The 12186-nt window shown below is 52.2% G+C and overlaps 1 protein-coding gene across 1 annotated transcript; it reads left to right on the top strand.

Annotated features, from left to right (window-relative positions):
• The first annotated feature begins 1565 nt into the window (after positions 1 to 1565).
• Positions 1566 to 4444, top strand: ACTG1 (actin gamma 1). Its single transcript, XM_059996722.1, has 5 exons — positions 1566 to 1678; positions 2116 to 2484; positions 2760 to 3198; positions 3300 to 3481; positions 3570 to 4444. Exons 2-5 carry the CDS (start codon positions 2122 to 2124, stop codon positions 3711 to 3713), a joined length of 1128 nt encoding a protein of 375 aa, XP_059852705.1. The 5' UTR covers positions 1566 to 1678; positions 2116 to 2121; the 3' UTR covers positions 3714 to 4444.
• Positions 4445 to 12186: the final 7742 nt, after the last annotated feature.

Genomic DNA, 12186 nt, shown 5'->3' with positions numbered 1-12186 from the left:
GGTGGAGCACACACCTGATGGACAGTAGCCTTGCCCTACACCCTTGGAAAGTCTGGGGAGTCTGGGACCCAGCTAGGCCTGGTGGCATGGGTGGCCATAGGCATGGCCTTGGCATCTGGGTGACTGCAGTCCGCAGGTGGGCTGGGCGGCTGCTTTACCTGCCTAGCCCAAGGTAGATGTGGACACCAGCTGACCTTTCAGGGCTCTTGGGGCGCCCGGCCTCGCCCCCCATCAGACATCAGCCCGGGTAGAGCCCAGCGCGCCCGGACCTTGGACGAGTCCCCAGACTCACTCAGTCCGGCACCACTGTCACCCCTCATGGCCAGTGTGCTCTTACACATGACTCCTCTGATGTTTAATTCTGTGCTGAGCAATCCCGAAAGCTTACAAGTTAAGTCCAAGGAAACCGTAGTACCTGGTTCCCTCCGGGCATAACGAAAGCACTGGAAGCAGCAGGTGTGACCAGGACCCTGCCAGAGATGACAGGTCTTCAAGAGCAGGCTCCTGGGGAAAAGGGCGCGCCCTGGACCCGGGAAAACCACAGCCCCAGGGCTGCCGGGGTCCACTGGGTTTACTTCTAGTGTCATAAACAGAAGAGAGAGTTCCCCTTCTCAAGTTTAGGGGTGAGTTGACAGTTCAAGCGGTCAAAACTACTCTTCCCTGCCTCAGTTTCCCTACGATGCCCAAAGATGACTAAAGTGAAACAAAGCTCCACCCTCTCCCCAACGGACAGGGAGGGGGTGGTCCCAAACCCGGAGTGGAGCCCCCGCCTGGGGACAATCGGGCTTGCGGTTTGAGGGGCAGGATGTATTGGGTGTGGTATAACGGGGCCAGTCTCTGCACCGCCAGGGACCCCGTTTCTGCACCGTCAGGGACCCCCGAGCGCCCCAACTCCGGCGGAGGGGACTACGCGGTCATGGCTGCGCTAGGGAACGGGCGGCTCCTTTCCATCGTGACAGGGGCGAGGTCACGGCTCCCCGGGACTCCCCCGGACCATGGGGCCCACAATGCCGCATGGGCAGCCGGCGGGGACCACCACCCACCCCTCCCCCAGCCCGGCGCCGGGAACCCGCCTTCGCGGCCTGCAGAGCCTCGGGGAGAAAGCTCGAAGGGGGCGCCCGGGGAGCAAAGCCCCCCCCTGCGGGGCCGGCCGCGGGCGCACAACCGGCTCCGAATGCCGCCCAGCCCCGGGCCAGGCAGTTTCGGGGTGCAGCCGGGCCCTCCCCAACAGCGCCCAGCAGTCCCGGGGCGGGGCCGGCGGGTCAGCTCCGCGGCATCCTCTGCACCCCGCCCTGCGATCCCCGGGGACGCCCACCCACCCCGCCCCCGCTCCGGCCAGCGCCAGCCCGCGCGTGGTCTCGCTCGCAGGGTCTCGGGCGCGCGGGGGCGGCGCGGGCGGGGCGGTTGGGGGCGGGGCGGGTGGGGGGCGGGACCGGGCGCGGGGCCCCACGTGCCCCTGCCGGGCGGGCCAATGGGCGCCCGGCGTTCGGAAAGATCGCCATATATGGACATGTTCTGGGGCCGCGCGCGCCGCCGGCCCGCGCGCGCGCCCCGCTCCGCTTAAATACGGGCGGGGGAGGCCGTGGTCGATCTCACTCGCCGCAGCCGGCTCGCGCTCCTTGTCTTCTCGTCGCTTGTCTGCTCGTTTTTCCGCGTCCTACGGCCGCCTCCTCCGCCGGTAAGTGAGCAGGCCTGTGTGGCCTGGCCCGGTATCCGGGCCCCCGCGCCCCTTCGCAGGCCCGCTTTTCGCTCCTGGCCCCAGAGGCCCGGCCGCGCCGACGCCGGGAACAAAGGGTAGCCGGGCGGGGTGGAGTGGGTGAGGTGGGACGCGCCCCAGCGGGTCCATGGAGGACTCAGTGGGGGTGCTGCCGGCGGAGGGGGCAGGGCGAGGGCGGGGCCGGGACCGGACCGCAGTACTGAGAGCACCCGGCCGTGTCTTCGCGGAACAACGCTGCTGGGGGCGTTACATAAAAGCCAGTCTCGGTTCCAGACGGTTACTCTGTTGTCGGGGCGGCTGGTCGGGGGGGGAGGCGGAACGTCTCGCGGCGAGGGTATTTGTGCAGGGGCTGTTCCTGGGCTCCAGGGCGCGCCTGAGATGGTTGCATTTTTGAGTAGATCGCAATGGAAGAAGAAATCGCCGCGCTCGTCATCGATAATGGCTCTGGCATGTGCAAAGCGGGCTTTGCTGGGGATGACGCTCCCCGGGCCGTGTTCCCGTCCATCGTTGGGCGTCCCCGACACCAGGGCGTCATGGTGGGCATGGGGCAGAAGGACAGCTACGTGGGCGACGAGGCCCAGAGCAAGCGTGGCATCCTGACTCTCAAGTACCCCATTGAGCACGGCATTGTCACCAATTGGGACGACATGGAGAAGATCTGGCACCACACCTTCTACAACGAGCTGCGTGTGGCCCCCGAGGAGCACCCCGTGCTGCTGACGGAGGCCCCCCTGAATCCCAAGGCCAACCGTGAGAAGATGACCCAGGTAAGCGTGGCCGGGTCGATTGGGCCGTTCCATCTGTTTCACAAGTCATTTCATGCTCAGTTTTGATTTTTGAAATTCAAGGTTTTCTTTCACTATTTCCAGGGTTCTGTTCTTCTGGCATTTCCTCCCTGAAGTCTCAAGGTTTCTTATTTGTGTTTCTGCTTGCGTCTTTTTCTTTTCTTCACACATCACATTTGTGGCATGCTGGCATGGTGTGTGAGCATGGGGTGGTCCTGGGTCCTTTCCATTGACTAAGGAGCTGTTGCCTCTTGCAGATCATGTTCGAGACTTTCAACACTCCGGCCATGTACGTGGCCATCCAGGCTGTGCTGTCTCTGTATGCTTCTGGCCGCACCACTGGTATAGTCATGGACTCTGGGGATGGGGTCACCCACACGGTGCCCATCTACGAGGGGTACGCCCTCCCCCACGCCATCCTGCGTCTGGACCTGGCTGGCCGGGACCTGACAGACTACCTCATGAAGATCCTCACGGAGCGTGGCTACAGCTTCACCACCACAGCTGAGCGGGAAATCGTGCGTGACATCAAGGAGAAGCTCTGCTACGTTGCCCTGGACTTCGAGCAGGAGATGGCCACCGCCGCGTCCTCCTCCTCCTTGGAGAAGAGCTACGAGCTGCCTGATGGTCAGGTGATCACCATCGGCAATGAGCGGTTCCGGTGTCCAGAGGCGCTCTTCCAGCCCTCTTTCTTGGGTAGGTGTCAGGCAGGCAGCATGACCTCCGTCTGAGGCTGTTGAGAGCCGAGGTGCCTTTCACCTTGAACGTGACCGCTGAGAGTGAGCTTTGTCTCTTAGGTATGGAGTCCTGTGGCATCCACGAGACTACCTTCAATTCTATCATGAAGTGTGATGTCGACATCCGGAAGGACCTGTATGCCAACACGGTGCTGTCTGGTGGGACCACCATGTATCCCGGCATCGCCGACAGGATGCAGAAGGAGATCACGGCTCTGGCCCCCAGCACAATGAAGATCAAGGTGAGTCAGAGGTGGTTGTGGGCTTGGGCTTGGCGGCCTTTCTGGGAAGACAATGCCACTGACTAAAACCACGTTCTTGTTTTTCCAGATCATCGCTCCTCCCGAGCGCAAGTACTCGGTGTGGATCGGGGGCTCCATCCTGGCCTCGCTGTCCACCTTCCAGCAGATGTGGATCAGCAAGCAGGAGTACGACGAGTCAGGCCCCTCCATTGTCCACCGCAAATGCTTCTAAACGGACTGCGAGCAGATGCGTAGCATTTGCTGCATGAGTTAATTCAGAAGTATAAATTTGCCTTGGCAAATGTATACACCTCATGCTAGCCTCATGAAACTGGAATAAGCCTTTGAAAAGAAATTTGTCCTAGAAGCTTGTATCTGATATCAGCACTGGATTGTAGAACTTGTTGCTGATTTTGATCTTGTATTCAAGTTAACTCTTCCCTTGGTATATGTTTAATATCCTGTGCATATCTTTGATTTAAACCCCTAGTTAACACGCGGCTCCGTCACTTTGTGGCTGAGGTGAGAACACATTTATGGAAGAGAAATCCAATGGCTTGATGAGAATCTGGGAGACCAGGAGTCTCTCGATCTGTGCAGGGTATTAATGTGTCAGAGCTGCCTATTCCAGGATTTCTCTAGAGGCTGGCAGGAGTCCTGAACCAGTTGTCATTTCTGTTTTGCCGGTCTTACGGGGTTGGGAAGGTCTGAGCCTTAGGACTTGCTTTCCTTTCTTACCGAAGTTTTCCCGCCAGAACACCGTGGGTTGTTACTTACCTTGAGTTGGAAAACAGTTTGCATTCACACCTGTAAATTTATTCTTTTAATTTATGTAAGGTTTTTGTACGCAATTCTCAATTCTCTAAGAGATGACAACAGATTTTGGTTTTCTACTGTCATGTGAGAACATTAGGCCCCAGCAATGCGTCATTGTGAGGAAATAAAAGTGCTGCAGTAAACTGATCAGTGCCTCCTGTTTTGGGGAATGGAAGGTTGGGTGAGGGTGGAACAACCTCGGCTCAAATAAGGCAACAGTTTGGTTTCACCCAAACCAGAGGTGAGCAAGTGGTCCTAATGAACATCTCTTCACAGCTGGAATCTGCCTCACTTTGTGGGCTTGGGGGCTTCTAGGGAAAGAACCTGGCTGGGATTGGCCCCCAAGCTGGTGGAAGGAGGAATCTTTTTATACTTGGTGTTCTCAATTTAGCGTAGGGCTGTGCTGCCATAGAAGCACTTGGGGCCGCGAAGGGCGTGGCTTTCTCCACACACAAGTAGTGGAGGGCGTGGCTTTCTCCACACACTGGTAGTGGTAGGGTGAGACTTGTTCTTTGGTCAGCATATCAAAGTGGAACAACCGTGGGGGTAATAAAATAGAGCCTGACCGTTGAGCCATGGAACCTGCGATCTGATGATAGAAGTGTCATCTGGTGACATGAACATGACTCTCGCAGGCTCTGAGCTCCTTGATGGCTTCTGCCCCAAAACTTTATGTAAAGGCAGGCAGAGTCTTCCTCGGGTATTTCAGATTTTCAAATAATTCTTTGCAGGTTGGGTCAGAAAGGTAAGCTTTCTTCGCTAGATTGAAAAAGCTTAAGGGTTTGGAAGAACATGTTTTTGAAATCTGGAGATTTCATGCCTTTGCTGTTGGGAAGCAAGTTTCACCAGTGGGGGCTGGTGGTGCTTTCTAGCTTAACCTCCAGGTAGTTGGGGAGAGGGCTTCAGGGTCCAGGGAGGGAGGCCCTGTTAGGCTGGGCTGGATTGGGAGTAAGGAGCCCCAAGAACATACAACTGAGGGAGATGTGGAGTCTCTCCTTTGGGGGGCAGAAGGTGGACCCTGCCAGTCTCACACCTCCGTCTGCTTTGCCCCTGTCCCCTTGCTCATAACCTCCCTGTGACCACCTGTGGAACGCACAAGAGTGACAGGTCAGAAATTACTGTTTTGCCCTGGGCAGTATTCCGCTTTCAGTCAGGACTAGAAAATCTGATTTGAAGCATGAGCAGATTCAGGGAACAGGATAGACCGGACTGAGGAGAGCCGCTGGGGAGGACAGAACACCTTTAGGAACTGGGAGGAAAAAGGTGGCTGCCTGGGTGGCCACGATCCCAGCTCCATCCACTCTTCTTGCATTGGGCACGGTGGGCAAGGCCCTCTACTCCCGGCCTCCGTCTCCTCTGTCCCCTCTGCAAACTGGAGAGCGGTGCCTGCTCCACGCGGAGGCCAGGACACCCTCCCTGTGTGTGGAAGGGGCATGTCAGCCCACCCTCCTGCTCCTGTGGGGTATAGCAGAATTTCGGCAGCACAGAAGACACTGGCCATTCTTTGTGGTGCTCTGGGGACAGTAACCGGATGTCAAACCCAATCAGTGTACCCACTGGATGACGGCCGTTGCCTGGCCGAGCCTATTGGAGAGCTTGGCACGCTGCCATCCATCAAAAGACACTTCACTGCCAAAGGGAGGCACTCACGGTGACCTCTCCCCTCGGGTCCCTCCTCCAGCCCCTGTGGAACATCTCACCTTTTGTCAGCATCGTTTCTCCGGGTAGCTCTGCGTACTGAATGCACGAAAATGCTAGGCTTTGCAAAGGAGAGGGAGCTTGAGGAAAAGATTGACTGTAGCCACCATGACTTTCCACACGGAATCTGCTCAAACCAAAGCAAGATGTGGCCAGCTCTGCCTACTTCTACAGAAGGAGAAAGGAGCTTTTCACGGGAGAACGTTATCAACAGGCACTCGGGATGCAGCAGCTTCAAAGTGGAAAACAGGATGAATCTCCAGACCGTGGAAGGACTGGAGATCTGCAAGGAAAAGTTGGGAGAACGTGTAGGCAAATGAGAGAAAAGTATTCAAATGGGCCACTTAGGGAAGATGAAACCTCAAAGGCTGATTGTCTTAATGTTAATCAGCTTAATGAATGGAAGCTTCTGGAAGGGCTGCCTCAGAGAAATGTCTCATATCCTGGGGGACTCCATGATGTGAACCCTCGAGAGGCTCCCCTTCCCCAGGTCCCCCAGGTGTCCTGATGCTGAGACAAGTGGAGGATGCCCTCTGAGTGGAGCAGGAAGCTCATGGGTGCCTCCTTCCTGCAGTGCAAGGAGCCTGTCCACATGCCCAGCGGACAGTCAGCAACCACTCCAACTCAGAGTTACCATACCCTGGCAAGAGGTGGACGTTGTGTTTATTGGATGCAATTTCAAGTTCAAGGCCCTTTCATCCCAAGTGGTCAGTGTTTGAGTAGAGGACAGAAACCGTTTCAAGGAGGGAGTTCAAGGATTCACATTAGAAAGGCTGGTCTCTGGTGACCGAGAGATTGTGGCTTCCCAGGACCCTTTCCTGGTTAGAGGCCCTAAACATCAGACCTGGAGAGCTCCCCATGGGGTGTTCCCCCAAGAAGCACATGAGCCGCCACTGCTGGGGCTGCGTGCTGCACACAGAGCCCCACATGGTCCCCCACAGCTGTGCTGGCCTGCACCATCAACCCCCAATGACCAGTGGCCATCCAAGATGTTCTCTCCTGCAGGAAGCTCTACCTCCCCTTTCAGCTCCCTGCTAGGACCAGGAGGGTGCCCTCCAGGGGGGCCTGCCTCAGTGCATGGTTCTCAGGCGTCCTCTAACACTTGCAAGAGGCTGCCCCTCTCTGGTGCCCGTTCCACTTCCCACCCCACTGATGGCGTGTTTGACCCTGGACACGTAGACAGTGAAATAGGAGTGAAGGGGCTTTAGGAGCCAGTGTGGGAGCCAGCCTACTCTCTTTTCCCTCTGCTCTGGGACCACAGTGTTCCAGAGAAGGGCTTCTCCATCAGCCTGGAGGCCTGAGAGACACCATCAGAGCCAACATGGTCAGACATACAGCCTGAGCAAGAAAGAAATCCTTACTGCTGTAAGTTGATGAGATTGTAGAGTCACTTGTTATGCAGCATAATCAAGCCTCACCTGCTTGATACAGCATCATCGTATATATGAGTGGCAACCCCTAGAGTTGTGCAGTGCACCACCTGTGCAGCTGTCCATGGTATCCCTGCACAGCCCAGCCCTGCCACCTGGTGCACCTATCCCCCCACTTCAATGCCTGTGTTATTTGTCTCCCTCCCTGGTCTGTAAGTTTTTTTAGTTTTCTATTTCTTTCTTGTGGTAAACATATGCATCACATAAAACTTATCCTTTTTACAATAGCATCAAAAAGAATAAAATATTTAGGAATGAATTTCACCAAGGAGATGGAAGACTTGTACAATGAAAACTACAAAACATTGCTAAAAGAAATAAGACACAACACATCCCATGTTCATGGATTGGAACACAATATTGTTAAAATGTCAGTATTACCCAAAGCAATCTGCAGATTCAATGCAATTCCTATCAACATCCCAATGACATTTTTTTTTTTGCAGAAATAGAAAAATCCATCCTAAATTTCATATACAATCTCAGGCACCCTGCATAGCCAAAACAATTTGGAAAGAGCACAATGCTGGAGGGCAAACACTTCCTGATTTCAAAACTTACTACAAAGCACAAGTAAGCAAAACAGTGTGGTCCTGGGACTTCCCTGGTGGCACAGTGGTTAAGAATCCACCTGCCAATGCAGGGGACACGGGTTCGATCCCTGGTCCTGGAAGATCCCACATGCTGCAGAGCAACTAAGCCCGTGCGCCACAACTACCAAGCCCATGCACCACAACCACTGAAGCCTGCACTCCTAGAGCCCGTGCTCTGCAACAAGAGAAGCCTCCGCAATCAGAAGCCCACACACTGCAACGAAGAGTAGCCCCCACTTGCCACAACTAGAGAAAGCCCGTGCACAGCAATGAAGACCCAATGCAGCCAAAAATAATTAATTAAAACAAAAACAAAAAAACAGTGTGGTCCTAGCATGAAGACAGACATAAACCAATGGGACAGAACAGAGAACCCAGGGGCTTCCCTGGTGGCACGGTGGTTAAGAATCCACCTGCCAATGCAGGAGACACGGGTTCGAGCCCTGGTCCGGGAAGATCCACATGCCGCGGAGCAACTAAGCCCGTGCGCCACAACTACTGAAGTCCGCGAGCCTAGAGCCTGTGCTCCACAACAAGAGAAGCCACCGCAATGAGAAGACCACACACTGCAACAAAGAGTAGCCCCCGCTCGCTGCAACTAGAGAAAGGCCGCACACAGCAACAAAGACCCAATGCAGCCAAAAATTAAATAAATATATAAATTTATTTAAAAAAAAAAAAAGAACAGAGAACCCAGAAATACACCCATATATGGTCAAATGATTTTCAACGAGGTTGCTAAGACCTTTCTTTTTTTTTTAACTTTTTTTTTTTTTTTTTGGCCATGCCACATGGCTTGTGGGATCATAGTTCCGCAAGCAGGGATTGAACCCAGGCCCTTGGCAGTGAGAACGTGGAGTCCTATCAACTGGACTGCCAGGGAATTTCCAACTAAAACCTTTCAATGGAGAAAGGATAGTCCTGCCAACAAATGGTGCTGGGAAAACTGGACCTCCACATGCAAAAGAAATGAAGTTGGACCCTTACCTAACACCATATACAAAAATTAACTCAAAATGGATTAAGGGACTTCCCTGGTGGCGCAGTGGTTAAGAATCCACCTGCCAATGCAGGGGACACAGGTTCGAGCCCTGGTCCGGGAAGATCCCACATGCCGTGGAGCAACTAAGCCCGTGCGCCACAACTACTGAAGCCCGCGTGCCACAACTACTGAAGCCCGCGTACCTAGAGCCTGTGCTCCGCAACAAGAGAAGCCACCGCAGTGAGAATCCCACGCACCACAACAAGGAGTAGCCCCTGCTCGCCACAACTAGAGAAAGCCCGCGTGTAGCAACAAAGACCCAGTGCAGCCAAAAATAAATAAATAAATAATAATAAATAAACGAATTTATTTTAAAAAATGGATTAAGGACCTAAATGTAAAACCTAAAACTATAAAACTCTTAGAAGAAAACAGGACAAAAGTTTCATGACATTGGATTTGGTGTGCACACATACATATATATTTCTGTATACAACCATCTGTATCTACATTAAGCTAAACATGAGTTCCTACTGTTGTCCCCAACTCTAATCATTACCATTAGATCAGTCTACACTTTGCCCTTTGTTTATCTGTAAACTCTCACTCTGACAGTGAGAAACCTAGCTCCCAGCATCCACCATGCGTTCACTTAATCGTTCAGTTCCAGTGTATATGTTCAGGCAGAACTGAGATATTGCAGGTTTGGGTCCAGACCACCAGAATAAAGCAAATATTGAAATAAAGCGAGTCACATGAATTTTTTGGTTTCCGGTGCATATAAAAGTTATGTTTACACTATACTGTAGTTATTAAGTGTGCAGCATTGTCTAAAAGAAATGTATATACCTTAATTAAATACTTTATTGCTAAAAAAGGCTAACCATCATCTGAGCCTTTAGTGAGTCCTGTAGTAACATCAAAGATCACAGGTCACTGTAACACATACGATAATAATGAAAAAGTTTGAAATATTGTGAGAATTACCAAAATGTGACACAGAGACACGAAGTGAGCGAATGCTGTTGGAAAAGTGGGGCGGACAGACTTGCTCAACACAGAATTGTCAACAAACCTTTGATTTGTAAAAATCGCAATGAAGTGAAGCTCAATAAAATGAGGTCTGCCTGCACAGCGGTTTCAGAATTAACCAGTACCAGCGGGAAACAATTTTACCAACTACAGTATGGGTCTGTGTACTGTTCTTTTGCCTTTAGTCTTAGGGATCCACTCATTCCTGAAGTTACTTAGGTCAGCACCTTTCCCCCAACCCATTTAGTGAGGCGGTTTCATCCGTTTGTAACAGTCTGCATTCCTTCCTGGGATCCCTTGATCTTCTAAATGTTTTTTTTGTTTTGTTTTGCGGTACGTGGGCCTCTCACTGTTGTGACCTCTCCCATTGCGGAGCACAGGCTCTGGACGTGCAGGCTCAGCAGCCATGGCTCACGGGCCCAGGCGCTCCGCGGCATGTGGGATCTTCGCGGACTGGGGCACGAACCCATGTCCCCTGCATCGGCAGGCGGACTCTCAACCACTGTGCCACCAGGGAAGCCCTAAATGTTTTTTTTAAAGCTTGCATACATCGTGGCTCATTTTTTCTGCTGTAAAGTTCTACGGGTTTTGACATTACATAGTGTCAGGTATCTACTATCACAGAACCATCAGGAATAGCCTCCCCACCCACCAAATGCCCTGTGCCCTCATCTGTTATATCCTCTTCTCCACCCCAAACCCTGGCAACCATGGATTTTTTTTACTGTTTCCGAAGTTTTGCTTTTCCCAAAATGTCGTAAAAATGTATGGAGCCTTTTCACACTGGCTTCTTTCACTTGGTAAACATGCACTAAGATTCTTCCATATTTTTGTCCTGGATCAATAGCACCTGACTTTTTTTTTTTTTTGCGGTATGCGGGCCTCTCACTGTTGTGGCCTCTCCCGTTGCGGGGCACAGGCTCCGGACGCGCAGGCTCAGCGGCTCAGGCTCACGGGCCCAGCCACTCAGGGCCCAGCTCAGGCTCACGGGCCCAGCCACTCCGCGGCATGTGGGATCTTCCCGGACTGGGGCACGAACCCGCGTCCCCTGCATCGGCAGGCGGACTCCCAACCACTGCGCCACTAGGGAAGCCCGCATCTGCCTTTTTATCACTGAATAGTAGTCAATCGTCTGGATATTCCACAGCTTGTTTATCCATTCCCCTATTGAAGGACATCTTGGTTGTTTCCAGATTTTGGTAATTATGAATAAAGGTGCTATAAACATTTTTGTGGAGACTTTTGTGTGACCGTAAAGGTTTTAGATCCATGGGGCAAAAATCCTAGGAGCATAACCTCTGGATTGTATGGTAAGATTGTGTTTATCTTTGTAAGAAACAGCCAAATTGTTTTCCAAAGCGGCTGAACCGTTCTGCATTCCTGCCAGCAATGAAAGAGAATTCCTGTTGCTCCACATCCTCGCCAGAATTTGGTGTTGTCAGTGTTTTAAAATTTTAGTCATTTGTTAGATGTTAGTGGTCTCTCAATGTGGTCTTAATTTGCATTTTCCTGATGAATCATGATGTTGAGCATCTCTTTATGTGTTTATCGGTCTATTTTATATCTTCTTTTGTGAAGCATATATTCTAATCTTTTGCCCATTTTTACTGAGTTGTTGGTCTTTTTTATTATTATTGGGTGGTAAGAGTTCTTTATCCTGTATACTAATAATTTATCAGATGCATATATTGCAAATACTTTCACTCTATAACTTGCCTTTTCTTTTTCTTTTCTTTTCTTTTTTTTTTTTTTTTGGCAGCGCTGCATGGCATGCAGGATCTTAATTCCCTGAGCAGGGAATCTAACCTGCGCCCCCTGCAGTGGAAGCCCTGAGTCTTAACCACTGGACCACCAGGGAATTCTCCCATTTTTCCGTTTATAATTAGTGGGTTTTTTAAAAAATTAATTAATTAATTTATTTTTGGCTGTGTTGGATCTTTGTTGCTGCACATGGGCTTTCTCTAGTTGTGGCCAGTGGAGGCTACTCTTCGTTGTGGTGCGTGGGCTTCTGATTTCAGTGGCTTCTCTTGTTGCGGAGCACCAGCTCTAGGCGTGCAGGCTTCAGTAGTTGTGGCACACGGGCTCAGCAGTTGTGGTGCACGGGCTTAGTTGCTCCGTGGCATGTGGGATCTTCCCGGACCCGTGTCCCCTGCA

Source organism: Delphinus delphis, chromosome 19 (assembly GCF_949987515.2).
Source record: "Delphinus delphis chromosome 19, mDelDel1.2, whole genome shotgun sequence".
Lineage (NCBI taxonomy): Eukaryota > Metazoa > Chordata > Mammalia > Artiodactyla > Delphinidae > Delphinus > Delphinus delphis.
The sequence above is the reverse complement of the archived record's forward strand: the minus strand, read 5'-3'. Positions and strand labels throughout refer to the sequence as shown.

Bases quoted from the DNA above. Each gene is read 5' to 3' on its own strand.
- ACTG1 (XM_059996722.1), top strand. From the start codon at position 2,122: ATGGAAGAAGAAATCGCCGCGCTCGTCATCGATAATGGCTCTGGCATG. The intron at 3,199-3,299 runs GTAGGTGTCAGG...TTTGTCTCTTAG, and splicing joins CTTCCAGCCCTCTTTCTTGG to GTATGGAGTCCTGTGGCATC. The intron at 3,482-3,569 runs GTGAGTCAGAGG...TTGTTTTTCCAG, and splicing joins CCAGCACAATGAAGATCAAG to ATCATCGCTCCTCCCGAGCG.